The sequence below is a fragment of the Pongo pygmaeus genome, chromosome 6 (assembly GCF_028885625.2).
Source record: "Pongo pygmaeus isolate AG05252 chromosome 6, NHGRI_mPonPyg2-v2.0_pri, whole genome shotgun sequence".
Taxonomy (NCBI): Eukaryota; Metazoa; Chordata; class Mammalia; order Primates; family Hominidae; genus Pongo; species Pongo pygmaeus.
The window spans coordinates 5,529,502-5,548,554 of NC_072379.2; the positions used below are offsets into that span (position 1 = coordinate 5,529,502).

The 19,053-nt window shown below is 56.7% G+C and overlaps 1 protein-coding gene and 1 pseudogene across 2 annotated transcripts in view; one reads left to right on the forward strand and one right to left on the reverse strand.

The window, feature by feature from the left end:
* Window positions 1–213: 213 nt before the first annotated feature.
* The window catches only part of FBXL18 (F-box and leucine rich repeat protein 18), a 36,243-nt gene continuing 17,403 nt past the window's right edge, over window positions 214–19,053 (reverse strand). Inside the window, exons 4-5 of one of the 2 annotated variants that reach the window (XM_054496082.2) lie at window positions 10,518–10,736; window positions 214–1,236 (exon numbers count right to left, since the gene is read on the reverse strand). In XM_054496082.2, coding sequence (XP_054352057.1) covers window positions 1,080–1,236; window positions 10,518–10,736 — 376 coding nt within the window. In that variant the 3' untranslated portion in view covers window positions 214–1,079. Of the gene's footprint in view, window positions 1,237–8,435; window positions 9,751–10,517; window positions 10,737–19,053 lie in introns of those variants that run through there. The other variant, XM_054496083.2, reaches the window with a different exon arrangement.
* LOC129041881 (small nucleolar RNA U13) lies at window positions 4,659–4,754 on the forward strand (annotated as a pseudogene).

A 19,053-nucleotide genomic window follows, 5' to 3' on the forward strand; every position in this document is an offset into this window, starting at 1 on the left:
GCTAGGATTACAGGCGCCCGCCACCACACCCAGCTAATTTTGTATTTTTAGTAGAGATGGGGTTTCACCATGTTGGCCACGCTGGTCTTGAACTCCTGACCTCGTGATCCACCCACCTCAGCCTCCCAAAGTGCTGGGATTACAGGCGTGAGCCACTGCGCCCAGCTGAGTATTTTTAAAGTCTTAAATGAAGTCATTTGAAATGAGGTCATGTGATTGCTACTCCAGCCTTAAGAATCCTTTCTGGGTTTTAATGTTTCACGTTATTCTAACAAAGCCGAATGTGTATCGATTTCCCCAGGAACGCGCATGGACCTTCCCAGGGAAGCTGAAGGCCGTGGGGTGGGTGGGAGGGGAGGAGGCCTCTCTCGTGAGAAACGGGCCCTGCTGGTTGGGCTGAAAAGTCACAGGAGAGGCTCTAACCAGCAGTCCCAACCTCAGGGGACCTCTCTGGGGCCACAGGCATCATCTGGCTAGAAAAGCCCCAGAGACATGAGTGGGCTCAAGTGTGTCCTAATGGGACGGAGAGTCCCAAGTCTGCAGCCACTAAACTGGCAGGTCCTTCCCCACGTCACACTCGACCATGCAAGGGGACACTCAGACACACGGTGACCAGCCCAGCCGACTGGACTTCAGGGGGACAGCATGTGGCCGCCCATCCACGGGGCCCCGGTGGCAGGTGACCACAAACACAACAGCCAAGGGACACACTTCCCAGTCGGAAGTGGCAGGCGGTTCTGGCCCTCCAGGCCCGTGGACAGGGCCCCCAGGGATTGAGGCTCAGTGCACAAACTCCCCAGCCAGGCCCCAAGGGTCAGCCTGGTTCAGCCAGCCCCCCACATCGACCGTCCCCCGAGCCCCCTCATGTCACCCAGAACGCATCCCCTCGACCCAAACTTCACAGGGCAACAGTTCCCATGAGAGAGCCGTGGAGACGCCGGGAGCCCCAGGAGCCAGGTGGGGCGTGGCTGGCCGGGAGAGAGGCCCCCTTCCTCTTGTGACAAACCAAGGGTCCCTGGCGTCCCAGGCTCCTGCAGCGTCTCGAGGTGACTGAGACCGATGGGCGGTGGCTCCGCCTCTCACCACCACAGGTTCGGCGGTTCCTCGGCCACTCTGCTCTTAAATAAGGTGATCTCATCCAGGTGCACCAGGGGGACGTCCCGGATGACGTCGGTCAGGCCCTCGTGGAGCAGAGGGAAGATGATGACGTTTAACGCGGGCCGCTCGGCCTGGAAGCTGAACCAGAGACAGGCGGTCAGCGGATTACATGGGTGGCCATGGAGGGGGCGGAGCCTGCTGGGGGAGCCCAGGAGGCACTCACACCTGCTTCCCCGTCCCGGGCTCACCTGGGGCTCCCAGACAGACCAGGCCTGCGAGAGTCACCCTCTATGTGCCTCAAGGGCCCTGTACGTGGCAGCCAAAGCTGGGGAGGAGCACGGCAGCCGGGAACAGGCCACATGCTTCTCTCCAGGCTCAGGGGGCACCCGCTCCATGCCAGCCACGAGTATCAGAGGCTCCGGAGGCCAGTCCTGCTCTGCAGACGTGCTGCTGGGCCCCAGGGCAGCAGAGGGACCCCACTGCAGGATGGCAGATCCAAGGCCCCTGGCCCATGAAAGCCCCACGGCCAGAACAGAGAGAAGGGACAGGTGCCCACACCCCACAGCCGCACGTGGGCCACCTCAAGGGGGTGCGACTCCCAAGTCAGTGAGGCAGCAGCAGTCGCTGGGAGGAGCAGATACCAAGGCGGCCACTCAGGAAAAGCACATGTTTGACCGCATGACAAATGGCAGGTGGGCGACCCCCGCAATGCCTCCACCCCCAGGCGACCAGCCCCCGCCACGCTGTGCATGAAAACTCATGCACAATTGCCACGGGGTGCCCACCGAGTGCCAGGCGCTGCACTGAGCTCGACAGACATGACCTCATTTTGCCTTCCCCACGACCCTACAACCAACCACAGTCCCCCAGCGGGCCATGAAGCAGAACAGGGACCCCTCCACAGTCAGAGCAGGCCACCAGCACAGCCCTGGCCCTACTAGGCCAAAATGCAATGCAAGCCGGGTATTGCGGCTTTGCCCCTGTAATCCCAACACCTGGGAGGCTGAGGTGGGAGGATTGTTTGAAGCCAGGAGTTCCAGAACAGCCTGGGCAACATAGGGAGACTTTGTCTCTATAAAAAATTAAAAAAAAATTAGTCAGGCATGGTGGTGCATGCCTGTCACCTCAGCTACTTGGGAGGCTGAGGCAGGAGGACCACTTGAGCCCAGGAGGTAGAGGCAGCAGTGAGCTATGATCACGCCACTGTACTCCAGCCTGGGCAACACAGTAAGACCCTGTCTCTAAAAAAAAAAAAAAAAAAAAAAAGAAAAGAAAATGCAAAGAAGACCGAAGTGCCAGCCCAGGAGCTCCAGGCAGAAGGAAAAACATAGCAGTGCCCCAGAGAGCAAGACAGAAACATCCAGGACGGGCACAGTGACTCAAGCCTGTAACCCCAGCACTTTGGGAGGCCGAGGCAGATGGATCACCTGAGGTCAGGGGTTTGAGACCAGCCTGGCCAACATGGTGAAACCCCGTCTCTACTAAAAATACAAAAATTAGCCAGGCATGATGGCGGGTGCCTGTAGTCCCAGCTACTCAGGAGGCTGAGGCAGGAGAATCCCTTGAACCCAGGAGGTGGAGTTTCCAGTGAGCCGAGATCGTGCCACTGCACTCCAGCCTGGGCAACAGAGCGAGACTCCGTCTCAAAAAAGAAAAAAAAAAATCCAGGCTGAGCACAGTGGCTCACGCCTGTAATCCCAGCATTTTGGGAGGCCGAGGCGGGTGGATCACCTGAGGTCGGGAGTTCGAGACCAGCCTGACCAACATGGAGAAACCCCATCTCTACTAATAATACAAAATTAGCCGGGCATGGTGGTGCACGCCTGTAATCCCAGCTACTCAGAAGGCTGAGGCAGGAGAATCACTTGAACCTGGGAGGCGGAGGTTGCAGTGAGCCGAGATTGCGTCACTGCACTCCAGCCTGGGCAACAAGAGCAAAACTCCGTCTCAAAAAAAAGAAAAAAAAAATCCAGAAACTTCTGCCCAGAGTCTCAGTGGGTGCAAGGCAGGGAGGTACCCACGACAGAGAACCTCACCGTTTGCCACCACTAAGTCAAGTCCCCCCGGCCACAGCGGCCACTTAAAGGGAAGAGGACGACAGGGTCCAGCCTCTCGCTGTGACCCTGCCTGAGGCGGTGCTGGACTCACGACACACAGAGTCAACAGCAGAAAGGCACTCACAAAAGCCAAGGTTTCGGCAATAAAGACGCCATCGCACACCTCGTTCCGCACAGTAATCTCGTGGGCAGCGATGTCCTGGCATGTGACAGACTCATCCTGGCCTGTGAAACCGTCATGCCATGTACTTGATTTGCATCAAACTCCACCCCTTCTGGCTCCAGCTCCTGAGGCTGTTAAGGAACTGCTGTCGGCCGGGCGTGGTGGCTCACACCTGTAATCCCAGCACTTTGGGAGGCCAAGGCGGGCGGATCACGAGGTCAGGAGATCGAGACCATCCTGGCTAACACAGTGAAACCCCGTCTCTACTAAAAATACAAAAAAAAAATTAGCTGGGCATGGTGGCGGATGCCTGTAGTCCCAGCTACTCGGGAGGCTGAGGCAGGAGAATGGCGTGAACCTGGGAGCCACGCTTGCAGTGAGCAGAAATTGCGCCACTGCACTCCAGACTCCATCTCAAAAAAAAAAAAAAAAAAGAGCTGCTGTCGGGACACGGAAGGTGATTTGTCTTTTTTTTTTTGAGACAGGGTCTTGCTCTGTCTCCCAGACTGGAGTGCAGTGGCACAATCATAGCTCACTGCAGCCAGTAGCTGGGACCACAGGCACACATCACCACACTGCCCAGTTAATTTTTTTTTTTTTTTGACATGGAGTCTCACTCTGTTGCCCAGGCTGGAGTGCAATCGCATGATCTTGGCTCAATGCAACCTCCGCCTCCCGAGCTGAAATGATTTTCCTGTCTCAGCCTCCCAAGTAGCCGGGATTACAGGTGCCCGCCACCATGCCTGGCTGATTTTTGTATTTTTAGTAGAGACAGGGTGTCACCATGTTGGCCAGGCTGGTCTTGAACTCCTGACCTCAAGTGATCCACCCGCCTCAGCCTCCCAAAGTGCTGGGATTACAGGTGTGAGCCACCATGCCTGGCCATTATTTTTTATTTTTTATGTTTTGTAGAGACAGGATCTCACCATGTTGCCCAGCCTGGTCTCAAACTCCTGAGCTCAAACAACCCTCCCTCCTTGGCCTCCCAAAGCACTGTGATGACAGGTGTGAGCCACGGCACCCAGCCAGGATTCGTTTCTCACCACAAGCAAGGAATGAAGCAGGGGGGCCTGCTCTTCCACACACCCTGAGGGGGTCACAGGCTGCAGCTGTCTCTGTGGCCAGGAAGGAGCAGCCTGCTTTGGAGGTCCCTGGCTGATATGAGGAGGTGCCACCCTAGAGTAGTGTGTGGAGGGGACACCTGGGGCAGAGGGGGAGTCTCTGTGGATTGGGACAGAAAGGCCAGCCCTTCTTGGCGGTCAGAGGGCACTCCCGTGCGGCTTCATAGTCTGCTACGTACATAATGAGGCTCAAAAAGACTGAGTTTGAGAAAAGTTAAGATCCTCCTAGAGTTCCTCAATGTGTTCACACTCATCGGCGAGATGTGCCTCCCTCAAACCTTGTTAAGATGCTGCAGACACATTACCCATCAGATGTGCAAAAAAAAAAAAAAAAAGGGAGGCCAGGCGCAGTGGCTCACGCCTGTAATCCCAGCACTCTGGGAGGCTGAGGCAGGAGGATCACTTGAGTCCAGGAGTTCAAGACCACCCCGGGGGCCGGGCATGGTGGCTCACACCTATAATCCCAGTACTTTGGGAGGCCGAGGTGGGCAGATCACCTGAGGTCGGGAGTTTGAGACCAGCCTGACCAACATGGAGAAACCCTGTCTCTACTAAAAATACAAAATTAGCCAGGTGTGGCCAGGCGCGGTGGCTCATGCCTGTAATCCCAGCACTTTGGGAGGCCGAGATGGGTGGATTACCTGAGGTCAGGAGTTCGAGACCAGCCTGGTCAACATGGTGAAACCCCATCTCTACTAAAAAAAAACACAAAAAAATTAGCCAGGCGTGGTGGCACACACTTGTAATCCCAGCTACTCAGGAGGCTGAGGCAGGAGAATTGCTCGAGCCCGGGAAGCGGAGGTTGCAGTGAGCCGAGATTGTGCCACTGGCCAATCTCCAGCCTGGCCAACAGAGCGAGACCCTGTCTCAGTAAATAAATAAATAAATAAATAAAAATTTAGCCGGGCGTGCTGGCGCATGCCTGTAATCCCAGCTACTCAGGAGGCTGAGGCAGGGGAATCACTTCAACCTGGGAGGCAGAGGTTGCAGTGAACCGAGATGGCACCATTGCACTCCAGCCTGGGCAACAAGAGCAAAACTCCATCTCGAAAAAAAAAAAAATTAGCTGGTAGTGGTGGCGCATGCCTGTAATCCCAGCTACTCCAGAAGCTGAGGCAGAAAAATCTATTGAACCTGGGAGGCGGAGGCTGCAGTGAGCCAAGATCGTGCCACTGCACTCCAGCCTAGGAAACAAGAGAGAAACTCTGTTTCAAAACAACAACAACAACAACAACAACAACAACAAAAAACCAGCCTGGGCAACATAGGGAGACTCCATCTCTATAAAAAAATTTAAAAATTAGCTGGGAGTGGTGGCGTGCACCTGTAGTCCCAGGTACTGAGGAGGCTGAAGCAGGAGGATCACTTGAGTCTGGGAGGTCAAGGCTGCAGTGAGCTGTGATTGCACCATTGCACTCCAGCCTGGGCAACAAGAGAGACCCTGTCTCTAAAAAAAGAAAAAGAAAAAGAAGACGGTGGCCGATACCCAGCCGTGTGTGAAGGTGAGTCTGTCAGGGACAGGAGGGTGCTGGCCATCAAAACAGGCAGCGCGGTCACCAGCGACAGGACACCAGCGACAGGTCACCAGCGACAGGTCAGCAGCCACAACACTGGCCGGCCCTGCAGGCTGAGACACAGAGAGACGGTTGAGACCCCAGGCCACCCAGGGAGAGGACAGGTGAGCCGCACAACAGCCCGGGGCCAGGTCCTCCCTCCGGCTCCATAATCCTCCAAGCAGGAAAAAAGATGAGAAAGAGAAAAGCGTCAGGAAAAGCGACAGCAAACCACTGCTCCTCCTCCTCCTTCCGCGCCCAGGGTGCAGAGCAGGGGGCGGGGCCTGCGGCCGGTTCCCGGGAGCCCCGGCGCCACCTGCTGGGCCCTGGGCGCAGCTGCAAAGGCCAGAGCTGCAGGGCTGACACTGACCGCTAGGCCCACAGGTGCCCTGGGCTGGAAAGCCCGGGGAAGGCCGGTCAGACCCTGTCTGCTGGGACCTGTGGCTCGGGCCACACTGCCGTGACTGGGGCCGGCGTGGAGCCCGGCACAGGCACTGAGGCCACGAGGAAGCTGTGGCACAGGCGTCTGTGGGTGGGGCGTCTCCCGCCTGGCTTTGGGGTGGCATCTGAGTGCCAGCACGGTAGGGAGAGAAAGGCTTTCAGCAGCCCAGGGGGAATCCAGTCTATGTGAGCACAGAGGTCCCTGCAATGCTGTGACCCTGTCATCTGCAGAAGATCCTGACACAGCCTGCCCAGCACGGAGCCTGGAGGTCCCCACGGAGGTCCCCTCAGCCCTGGATGGCCCTGCACAGCCCCTGACACGGCCCCTCTCCTCTTCTAGCTGTGAACTCCCATCCCTCCAGCACTCACTCCCTGCCTCCTTGCTCAGGGCACCTCTCGGAGACTGTTTCTCCATCTGTAAACTGGGGCTGATAGCACTGACCTCACAGGGCTTCTGTAAGGCTTGAACAAGAGGCAAGACGCAGTGCCTGGAGCAGACAGAGGCACCATGGGGGCCCCAGGCAGGTGCCCTGGAGGGGGCACACACAGGAGGCGCACTGCGAACACGGATGCCTCAACACCCTCATCCCACTCGGCTGGCAGCAAGTGCGCCGTGGGTCCCACCACAGGCCTCGGCGCTGCACCAAGTGCGGGACACAGGGGCGGGGAGCGGGGTCACAGAGGGACTGGCACAGAGGGATGGGCATGGTTTCTGCCCAGGAAGTCCAGGAAGTCCTGAGGCTGCTCTCCAACACCACGCAGCAAGCATGGGTGATCAAGGGCTCTCCCAGGCACCTGCGTGTAACCAGCGCCCTCTGGGGCCACCTGTGAGCTCAGCGCCGGGCTCAGCTTGTGCCTGAGGACACAAGAACACCAAAGAAGAGCTAAGGAGCACCGTCCAACCGGGGAACGCAAAGAGCTTACTGCATCCACCTTAGATCATCAGACTTGCCTAAAAATCATGCAGGTGCAGGTCACCCCAGGAGGCCAGAGGGGAAGCTCCCGGCCTGCAAGGGGCGGCATGGAGCCGACCACAGGCAGCAGTAGGTGAATGGAGGAGAGAGCAGCTCAGAGCAGGGGCTGGCATCTGGTGCCACGTCCAACCAACCCGCCTGCAGCGCCATGCAGAGAGGATTCTGAGGACCAGAAGGAAAAGCAGGCTCATCGGAGCAGGAGGCCTTCGAGGGTGGGGCAGGGGGCTGCCCCATCATGAGCACAGCTGTCCTGAACTGCCTGGGGATCGTGGACGTTCTCCGCTGCAGCAAGGAAACAGACAACTCCCAGAGCCAGCCCCCATCGCCACAGGAAAAGTCACCCCAGCCCTGCGGAGCTGAGACCGTCCCACATGGGCTGGGGCCCTGCGGAGCTGAGACCGTCCCGCATGGGCTGGGTCTGAGGGCCCCAGACTCACAGGCAACAGAAGAGAGGCAACGCCCACTCCCAAGTCCCTTCAACAAAACACCCACGCAGGAGGTGGCGGCTCTGGGTGCACAGTCGCAGCCTCCCACTGGCTGGAGGGCCTGTGAGTGGAGCCCAGCCGCAAGTGTATGGGGGGGAGAAGGCCCCAGGCTCTTCCCGCATTTGACAGGGCAGAGCTAGGGTGGAGCTGCCTGCATCCGCCACACCTGAGAAAACCCAGCTTTGGCCTCTCGGTACCACAGCCTCACAGAGCCCAGTGCGCCCCTTCTCCCAACAGCTACCGCCTGTCCCCAAGCCCACTTGGCTAAGCCCTTTGGAGCCTGTGACCCACTCAGCCCTCCTAAAATGGGGCACATCAGCAGGCGTCACGTCTAGCTCACAGCACAAGGATGCTAAGATGTGAGGAAGCAGAGCCAAGGGGCTGAGCTGGAACATTCCGGCCGCCACTCAGGCTGCCCCCCTGGCTCCACCGCAGGTGAAGTCAAGATCCAAAGCAAGGTCGAGGACACAGTGACCGTGTTTTCTAAAACAGCCATGAACCAGGGCTGACCACAACACCCAGATGAGAGCCATGAGGCCAGCACTGAGAATAATCACTTAGGGCTTTATTTGCTGACACAAGAGGACTCCACGGTGTAGTGTTACATTTTTAAAAATCAGATTACAAAACAATATGAGAACCCTATCTCCAGTTCATTCTCCAGGGAAAGTTGGCAGTGTTCACTGTTGGGAAACCTTCACTTAAAAATAGGTTGATGTTGGCCGGGCACAGTAGCTCACGCCTATAATCCCAGCACTTTGGGAGGCCAAGGCGGGCAGATCACCTGAGGTCAGAAGTTCGAGACCAGCCTGGGCACCATGACGAAACCCCGTATCTACTAAAAATAAAAAAATTAGGCCAGGCGCGGTGGCTCACGCCTGTAATCCCAGCACTTTGGGAGGCCGAGGTGAGCGGATCACGAGGTCACGTGATCGAGACCATCCTGACCAACACCGTGAAACCCCGTCTCTACTAAAAAAAAAAAAAAAAAAAAACAAAAAACAAAAAACAAAAAAATTAGCCAGACGTGGTGGCGGGCGCCTGTAGTCCCAGCTACTTGGGAGGTTGAGGCAGGAGAATGCCGTGAACCTGGGAGGCGGAGCTTGCAGTGAGCCAAGATCGCGCCACTGCACTCCAGCCTGGGTGACAGAGCGAGACTCCGTCTCAAAAAAGAAAAAAAGAAAAATACAAAAATTAGCCAGGTATAGTGGTGCACACTTGTAATCCCAGCTGCTCAGGAGACTGAGGCAGGAGAATCGCTTGAACCCAGAAAGCAGAGGTTGCAGTGAGCTGAGATCCCGCCACTGCGCTCCAGCCTGGATGACAGCGTGAGACTGTCTCAAAAAAAAAAAAAAAAAAAAAGATTGATGCATAGTCTAAATTTTTAAAAAGTACTCTATAAACATAAGTTGTTTTTACAACCAGAGAGGGGGAAACCCCAACCAGGATTATTCCTGAGACAGCCAGCAGCAGACCGCAAGGACAACAGACCACCGTGGAGTCTGGCAAGCAGGGTTGTCGGGGCCCAGTGGCTCAAGACCTCCTGGCTGATGGCTCTTCTCGCAACTCTGTGAACAGCTGCGGCCTCCTTCCTGTCACCTCTCCCCACCTGCAGGGACACGAACACTCTGGGCGTTCATGTCCTGCTGCCCCCTTGGCCGGGCACACGCCTCTCTCAGGAGCCCTGCTCACTCCGGCAGTCAGCCCGTCCTCCTGAGAGGTCTTGAAATGCGTCACTCCCCACATCGCCTACGAAGCTCCAGCTCTCTCCAGGAATCGCCTCCTCCTAATTTGTGTTCAATTCTAGGTGCTCACCTGAGTTCCTGCGCAGCAGCAGAGCATCAAACTCCAGGATGCCCTGTCACGAGGGGAAGCAGAGATGCTAGCTCGCTAAGGGAAGAGGGGCCAGAGTATGTGGGCCTTCCAGAAAGCGCCTGACAGCAGGTGGCGAGGGAGAGGGAGAAGGAAGGGTTCTCTGTTAAATCTACCGCCTTTACCCACAACTGCCCAAGTAACCACTGCTTCTAGATCTAAAGAATGTGCAGAGATGTGAAAAATCCAGAGTTAAAAGATGGTTGCAGGCTGGGTGCAGTGGCTCATGCCTGTAATCCCAGCACTTTGGGAGGCCGAGGCAGGCGGATCACCTGAGGTCGGGAGTTCGAGACCAGCCTGACCAACATGGTGAAACCTCATCTTTACTAAAATACAAAATACACGCTGGTGGCGCACACCTGTAATCCCAGCTACTCGGGAAGCCGAGGCAGGAGAATCACTTGAACCCAGGAGGCGAAGTTTGCAGTGAGCCGAGATTTCGCCACTACACTTCAGCCTGGGCAACACAGTGAGACTCCGTCTCAAAAGTAATAATAATAAGAAGAAGACTTTTGTACTTGTGGGAGAGGAGAGCTTGAACTATCTAGAAAATTTACCATGTGGCTAGGGAGTGCTCAAAGAGCAGAGGCTGGGCCATGGGAGACCAAACCCCTTGCTTTCTCCCTGTCACTGCCTGGTGCTCATCAATTCCAAGAAATCACTGGTAGGCACTCGGTGAAGGCTGGGGACCAGGTCACGGGATGCTGGTGATGTCTGCGGCCCCTGAAGCTGTACACAACCCACATCACTCACCTGCGGAGAAGCGACTGCTGCAGGCTCTTGCAGGTGGCGAGGGACTCCCCGGTGAACAGGTGGCACATGACGACGTGCAGGCAGCGAGTCATGAAGGCCAGAACGGCATCAGGCTGGAGGGTGCCACTGCGAGAGACCAGGCACAGGCGCTGCAGCGAGGGGCACTGGCTCAGCGCCTGGAAGAACTGGGCGTTGGCGCTGAAGTAGGGCTGCTCCAGCCTGCAGGGAGAGAGGGCAGCTGTGAGGTACGCGGGAGGGGCTGGCAGGCCAGGCCAGCTGGACGTCTGGAGGTGCTGCCAGTGGAAGCTTCCTGGCCTGGGGCCCAGCCCAGCTGTTCCCACCCCCCCACCCCATACCACTATCCCTTGGAGTACTGGGTGCCGACTCAGGCCCCCATGGTCCCCCTTGGAGATCTGATTTGGAGGGGACCCGGTGGGCCTGATGCAAGCAGCCAGCCAGTGTCTACAGAGCCTGGCTTCGAGTCACCAGCCGAGGCCATCGGCATCTGTGTCCGCAGCCTGCCTGGTGCACCCCAATGACCCCCAGGCACCCTATCTTCCTCAAACGCTGATGTGCTGGGCAGCGGATGCAAAGAGGACCCCGCACATGGCCCCTGCCCTTGGGAATCTCAGCTGGACAGGGAGGCAGATAAGGACTGAACACCGTGAGAGAGGGCGGTAATCTGGGAGGCTGGTGGGGGGAGGGAGAGGGCGAAAATCTGGGAGGCGGGGGGTAGGGTGGGCAGGAACTTCAGCCAGATGGGGGCCACTTCAGCCACGACAGATGGGAGGACAGCGCTGGATGGCTGCAGGGCCAAAGGGGGAGGCCGAAGGGAGTGGGGCCAAGCTAAGAGGCTGGCAGCCAGGGCAGGGCCAGGCCGCGCCACAGGGCAGGGAGGCCCAAGTCAGGGAGGCACAAGTCCACACCAAGGCTACAGTGACAGAGACCAAGATGGGAGAACCCAGGGGGAAGGGGAGGACTTGGGAAAGGGAAGTAGGGGACGACATTCTACATCCTTCCTGGGGAGTCTGTCCATGCAGACGGAAAGCAGAAGGACAGGCCACATCTCGAGGTGCAGTGGCAGATGTGGGGATGTGGCGCTGCTGAGGACGGGCCCAGGGGCCCTTGGAGAACCAGGCTGTGGGACTGGGCAAGACCTGGACTGTGGCAGGTTGTGGGGTGCAGCGAGCCCCTGAAATAGGAATCAAGAGGGAGCAGAGAGGCTGGAGGGGAACTCACGTGACTTCAGGGGCTGCCAGGAGCTCCCAGGGTGGAGGGAGGAGCCACTGGAGGGACGGGCTAAGGCGAATGGGGAGGGGCTAGTGTGGGCTGAGCTGCAATGCCCCACACACACACACTATGCAGGAGTCCTCACCTTGGGACCTAGTGGGGGGCCTTATTTGGATGCAGGTTCGTTGTGGACGCAAGGGAGTTAAGAGGAGGATGCATCCTGCCTGAGGGGGGGCTCTAAACCTAATGACTGGTTCCTTATAAGGCCAGGTGAAGGCACAGAGATACCCAGACACAGACAGAAGGTGGCCAGGTCACAACAGAGGCAGAGACTGGGGCCACGTGTCCACCAGCCAAGCAGCACCAGGCGTGGCTGGCAGGCGCCCGAGTTCCTCCTCATCATCCTCAGAAGGAACCACCCCTGCCCACAGCCTGATTTTGGGCCTTGGCTCCAGAATCGTGAGTCAATAAATGCCTGTTGCATTAAGCCACTCAGTTTGTGATCAATTGTCCTGGCAGCCCCAGGATCCTAGCACAGATGCTGAGGACAGCCACAGCAGGAGGCACCACAGGCACAGAGATCCTTCCCTGGTAGGTGACACAAAAAGACCAAGGCAGGGCTGGGCATGGTGGCTCACACCTGTAATCCCAGCCCTTCAGGAGGCCAAGGCAGGAGGATCGCTTGAGCCCAGGAGTTTGAGAACAGCCTGGGCAACATAGTGAGAGCCCAGCTCTACAAAAAGTACAAAAATTATCCAGCCATGGTGGCGCGCACCTGTACTCCTAGCTACTTGGAAAGTTGAGGTGGGAGGATCACTTGAGCCCAGGACGTCGAGGCTGCAGTGAGCTAGGATCGTGCCACTGCACTCCAAGCTGGATGACAGAGCAAGACAGTCTTGATCTGTTGCCCAGACTGGAGTGCAGTGGCGCGATCTCGGCTCACTGCAAGCTCCGCCTTCCGGGTTCACACCATTCTCCTGCCTCAGCCTCCCAAGTAGCTGGGACTACAGGCGCCCGCCACCACGCCCAGCTAATTTTTTGTAATTTTAGTAGAGATGGGGTTTCACCGTGTTAGCCAGGATGGTCTCGATCTCCTGACCGCGTGATCCGCCCGCCTCAGCCTCCCAAAGTGCTGGGATTACAGGCGTGGGCCACCGCACCTGGCCAAAAATTTTTTTTTAAAAGAATAAAGGAAGTGTGGCTCATGAGAGACTGGTTATTTACTTTTGTGTGTGTGTATGTCTGTGTGTGTGTGTGTGTGTGTGTGTGTAGACAGGGGTCTCACTATGTTGCCCAGGCTGGTCTCCAACTCCTGAGCTCAAGCAGTCCTCCTGCCTCAGCCTCCCAAAGTGCTAGGATTATAGGTGTGAGCCACCATGCCTGGCAGTTAATTTTCTTTTAATTGATTTAAGCAGAAATTCTCAGCCAGGCGCGGTGGCTCACGCCTATAATCCCAGCACCTTGGGAGGCTGAGGCAGGCGGATCACCTGAGGTCAGGAGTTCGAGACTGGCCAACATGGCAAAACCCGTCTCTACTAAAAATACAAAAATTAGCCAGGCGGGCCAGGCGCGGTGGCTCATGCCTGTAATCCCAGCACTTTGGGAGGCCGAGGAGGGCAGATCACCTGAAGTTGGGAGTTTGAGACCAGCCTGACCAATACGGAAAAACCCCATCTCTACTAAAAATACAAAATTAGCTGGTCGTGGTGGCACACACCTGTAATCCCAGCTACTCGGGAGGCTGAGGCAGGAAAATCGTTTCCACCCGGGAGGCGGAGGTTGCGGTGAGCCGAGATGGCACCATTGCACTCCAGCCTGGGCAGCAAGAGTGAAACTCCATCTCAAAAAAAAAAAAAAAAAAAAAAAAAACTAGCTGGGCGTGGTGGGGCATGCCCATCATCCCAGCTACTGGGGAGGCTAAGGCAGGAGAATCGCTCGGAGGCAGAGGTTGCAGTGAGCTGAGATCGCACCATTGCACTCCAGCCTAGGTGACAGAGCGAGACTGACTCACACAAAAAATAAATAAATAAAATTAAATAAATAATAAAATAAAACATGCAAATTTTCTTTATTTTTCTACATTTGTTTTGTTAAGCTATTCAAATTGTTTTTATTTAAAGATAGTAATAAAGTGTTTTCATTAGGTATATTTTAAATACCACCTCTCCCTAAGAAAATCCTAAAGTAAACAACCCTTTGCAGACTGGAAGGTGGGAAACGGGAAGGGGTAAAAAAGATGGTGCAGGCGCTGCATCTGCTGAGCTGCAAAGTCACCTCTGGATTTCTTTCCAAAGCAAAAGCAGGAGGCTCCAGACAGCAGGAGATGGAAACAGGACGTTGGGCAAGGACAGTGCCGTCGTGTGGTCACTAGGTGGCGATGCGGGTCTGTGCTACCCGCCCCAGATCGCCCCGAGCCTCTGGGGTTAAAAACCAAGTCGGCAGAGCGTGGAAAAAAACCTTTTTTCCACTAGATAACCACATCCACATTCTTCCGCCCCGGAGGAAGTCACCTGTCAAAGGTGTTCAGGATGTGGCAGTCCCACGGGAGTGACTGGTCAGGCAGGGGGCCTGGCCCGTCTAAAGCTTCCCAGGCTCCCACGGCACACCGCCTAGGGCATGGCACCCAGGACGGTGGCAGAGCTGACCTGACTCAAGTGACCGGCAGCGTCTGCAGGGAGGATGGGGACGAGGAAAAGGCTCCCACTGAGCCGGGCCTCACCTTTGAGTGAGGATGCAGCCTCCCCATCCTGCTCCCTGAGGGGGCACCTGGGTCTCCCGGTGACTCTGTGGGCATGAAAGGTGCTGAGCTCACAGTGCAGGGGCTCCCATCTGGCCACCCACCGCACGGGCCGTGAGAGCAGCGCCCAGGCCTCCGAGGTGTCCCTGGGGTGGCTCCAGGGCCTGGCTCTGAAATGGATGGCCTGCTTCTGCCCAAATGCTGCCCTGGTCCCACTCACAGCAGCCCGGGTGACTCAGGGTGACACGCTCCCCCCCGCCCCGCCCTCCACCACAAGCAGGGCTTACTTAGCTGGTCTGGGGAAAGAAGGTGTCTTTTCTGTCCAATTTGTAATCTCCTTACTACTGAGGTGTGTCCAAGCCCCAGCCAGAGCGACTCCTTCCTGCACCACCCCCTCCCTGCCAGGAGCCCCGGCAGGCACAAAGCTGGGGGTCACGGTGTGGGGGCTGCCAGTGGCAACAGCTGGCCAGCCTGGGATTCCAAGCTCTGCCACCAAAGAGACTCCGGCCGCCCCAGGATGCGGCCTCGGAGCATCGTGCCAGCCTCCAGGGATCCCAGCGCCGTTTCCTCTGCACAGCTCCTGCCCACGGGCAAGCGAGTGCCACCTGCTCCTTCCACTGCAGCGTCCCTGGGCTCCCTTGCCGCAGAAGGCAGGAATCCAGAGGAACGGGGCCAGCTGGCAGCGTCTGGGAACCAGCGTTTGTTCTGAACAGGCAGTACCCAGCTCAGAGCAGACGTGGTTCTCAGGGGCCGATGAGCACAGGCTGGAGTTTGCCCACAGAGACAGCGTTATGAGCAGGGTCGGGCTCTCAGGCTGGCCCACAAAACCCACTGAACTTGGGGCCTGCAGGCCTCTCCGTGCTTTCTCCGCGGCCCTGCTCCTGAGGAAGGCCCTTGGCCACGGGGATTCCGTCCCAGACCCTGGAGGCCACAGGGGACCATGAAATCACGCTGACCTCAGGAGGCCGGAGACAAGCAGCCATGTGACCTGGGCAAGTTCATGCACTCTCTGGGCCTTACTTTCTTCATCCATTAAGTGGGTACAACTGTGTCGACACTCAGAGGTTGTTGACAATATCAAAGGGGTCAAGACCTGTACACCTGTGAAAAGCACCTGGCAGAGGTCACATGAGTCCAAAGGTCCCCTCCACCCGCAGTGGCTGCCGTCACCTCTGCCTCTTGCTTATGGAACACCCCCTCCCTCCGGCCAGTGCCTGCCTTGCTGACAGCCTCTGCTCGGTCTCCCTTCCACATTCTTCTTCCTCTTACTGGCCAGTCCTTGTCACGTGTGCCCCAGCCCAATCCGTGGGCTCACCTGGTTCCACAGCTAAAGGCCACCTATGAGCTGAGGACGCCAAAGCAACTCTCCCAGGGCAGACCTCAGCCTGGACTCAGGGCTTGGCTTAGGCCCATCGACCAGGAGGCCATACTTAACAGACCCTCTGGACCGGGCACAGTGGCTCACACCTGTGATCCCAACCCTTTGGGCGGCCCAGGCAGGAGGATCAATCACTTGAGCCCAGGAGTTCAAGACCAGCCCAGGCAACATAGCAAGACCCCATCTCTACAAAAAACACAAAAAACTAGCTGGGCAGCCGGGCGCAGTGGCTTACGCCTGTAATCCCAGCACTTTGGGAGGCCGAGGTGGGCAGATCACCTGAGGTCAGGAGTTCGAGACCAGCCTGGCCAACATGGTGAAACCCCGTCTCTACTAAAAATACAAAAAAAAAAATTAGCCAAGTATGGTGGTGGGCACCTGTAATCCCAGCTACTCTGGAGGCTGAGACAGGAGAATCGCTTGAACCCAGGAGGCAGAGGTTGCAGTGAGCTGAGATCGTGCCATTGTACTCAAGCCTGGGCGACAGAGTGAGACTCTGTCTCAAAAAAAAAAAAAAAAAAACTAGCCAGGCATGGTCGCGTGTGCCTGTAGTCCCAGCTACTTGGGAGGCTGAGTTGGGAGGATCACCTGAGCCAGAGGAGGTCGAGGCTGCAGTGAGCTGTGATCATGCCACTGCACTCCAGCCTGGGAGGCAGAATGAGACCATTAAAAAAAAAAAAAAAAGTGGGGAAAGTCCAAATTTTACATGCATTTTGAGTCAAATTTCTAAAGCAGGGAGATTCTGAAAAGTCGCCCGTCTGGTTCTCAAAGCAACCATCTCCAGGATGCCTGGGTCAGAGCATGAATAACCACCCCGCTCCCCAAGCACAGAGCCCCGCAGTGGCTCAAGCTGAGAATGAAAGCGGCCGATCCAGGGACTCCACCAGACAGAAAATACAGAGGCGTCTAGCAATCTGCTCTGCCATTTGAAAGTCCTGGGTTTGATCCTGGGCTTCTCAGCCCAACACTAGCAGGTCTACAGTGGGAGGAGGCTGAGAGGGAGGGTGGCGCCAAGCTGGCTGCATGGCCCCGGAGGGCTCCAGGGTGTGAGCCTCCAGCTCTGCTGCTCCCGAGCAGACCCAGCCACTTCCTGCCATGCCTTCTGTGGGAGAGTGGAGATTTACAAGGGGCACCCTTATCTCTACTCTGCATGGCTCCAGGGCCAAGGTCAAGCACTGGTGTTTGCGAGAGACTCAGCTCCCCCTGAGCTCCCACAGCCTCATCTGGGAAATGGGAATGACCAAGTCTGCAACCTCAGCAGATTATGGCAGGGAGGATGGGCTCAGTGCATGGTTCTCAGCAAAGGCACAAAGTGAATGCTAACTATTCTGCGGACAATGACACGTGCCCACGTGCCCCTTAGGCTGGAGCATGACTTCATGTACCCACAACCCACCCCACCAGCTAAGGACTCACAGAGACACCAGCTCACTCATCTAAGCCCTGTCTCCGCTTTCTCCCCTACCCAGTCCCTGGTAGTACTGAGGCTCAAAGCCTTCACTACCTTTTGGGTAATTTTCTTTTCTTTTCTTTTCTTTCTTTTTCGAGACAGAGTCTTGCTCTGTCACCCAGGCTGGAGTGCAGTGGCGTGATCTTGGCTCACTGCAAGCTCCCCCTCCCGGGTTCACGCCATTCTCCTGCCTCAGCCTCCCGAGCAGCTGGGACTACAGGTGCCTGCCACCATGCCCGGCTAATTTTTTGTATTTTTTTTAGTAGAGAAGGGGTTTCACCGTGTTGGCCAGGATGGTCTCGATCTCCTGACCTTATGATCCACCCACCTCGGCCTCCCAAAGTGCTGGGATTACAGGCATGAGCCACCGCGCCCGGCCCATTTTGGGAATTTTTCCCCTCCCCTCCCCTCCCCTCCCCTCCCCTCCTCTCCCCTCCCCTCCCCTCCCCTCCTCTCCCCTCCCCTCCCCTCCCCTCCCCTCCCCTCCCCTCCTCTCCCCTCCCCTCCCTTCTTCTTTTCCTTTCTTTTCTTTTCTCTTTGAGAGTCTCACTCTGTCACCCAGGCTGGAGTGCAGTGGTGTGATCTGGCTCACTGCAACCTCTGCCTCCCGGGTAAAGAGCAATTCTCCTGCCTCAGCCTCCTGAGTAGCTGGGACTACAGGTGCCTGCCGCCACGCCCCGCTAATTTCTGTATGTTTTTGGTAGAAACAGGGTTTTACCATGTTGGCCAGGCTGGTTTCCAATTCCTGACCTTAGGTGATCCGCCCCCCTTGGCCTCCCAAACTGCTGGGATTACAGGAGTGAGCCACCATGCCTGACCCCATTTTGGGTAATTTTTCAAGATCAGATTTATCGGCCGAGATTTTCAAATTCATCTCAAGTTAACGAATTCTTATTCCTTAAATACTAGGAACTGACAAGAACGCCATTCACTCCACAGCATAATTCAGCATAAATTCATGTTGTGCTTGGCTCTGGAAATGCCATGGGCCCTGGACACTGTCTGGAGTGGAGCTCTCCCAGGCCTGTGGTTCCACCTCCTCCCCATTCTGGGACGACGGGTCCTGCTCCTAGTCCCAAGGACCATCACCTCCCAGGAGTCTGTGGTCCCCCTCCTGAGCCGACCTCTCCTGTCTCCTCCATCCTGTGCCCTGCAGTCCATGTGGGATGCCAGGGAGGCTGCCCCCTCTCCCAGGTGAAACCGCTCGGCACTGCTGCCCACCTTCCTTGTCTGCCCCGTCTTCCCTACTCCCTCCCACCTCCCATTGTGCCCTGGACCCTCTGAACCAACTGCTCTCTGACATACTTCCAAGTCTCTGGGGTTTCTTCACATGGTACTTACTGACCCAGAAAGCATCTGCCTTGCCAGGCGTGGTGACTTATGCCTGTAATCCCAGAACTTTGGGAGGCTGAGGCAGGTGGATCACCTGAGGTCAGGAGTTCAAGACCAGCCTGGCCAATACGGCGAAACCCTGTCTCTACTAAAAATACAAAAAAATTAGCCAGGTGTGGTGGTGCACACCTGTAGTCCCAGCTGCTCGGGAGGCTGAGGTGGGAGAATCGCTTGAACCCAGGGGGCAGGGGTTGCAGTGAACCAAGATCGCGCCACTGCACTCCAGCCTGGGTGTGTAGAATGAAACTCTGTCTCCAAAAAATAAATAAACAAATAAATAAAAACGCAAAGATGGAAGCCAAGTGCAGTGGCTCACACCTGTAATCCCAGCACCAGCACTTTGGGAGGC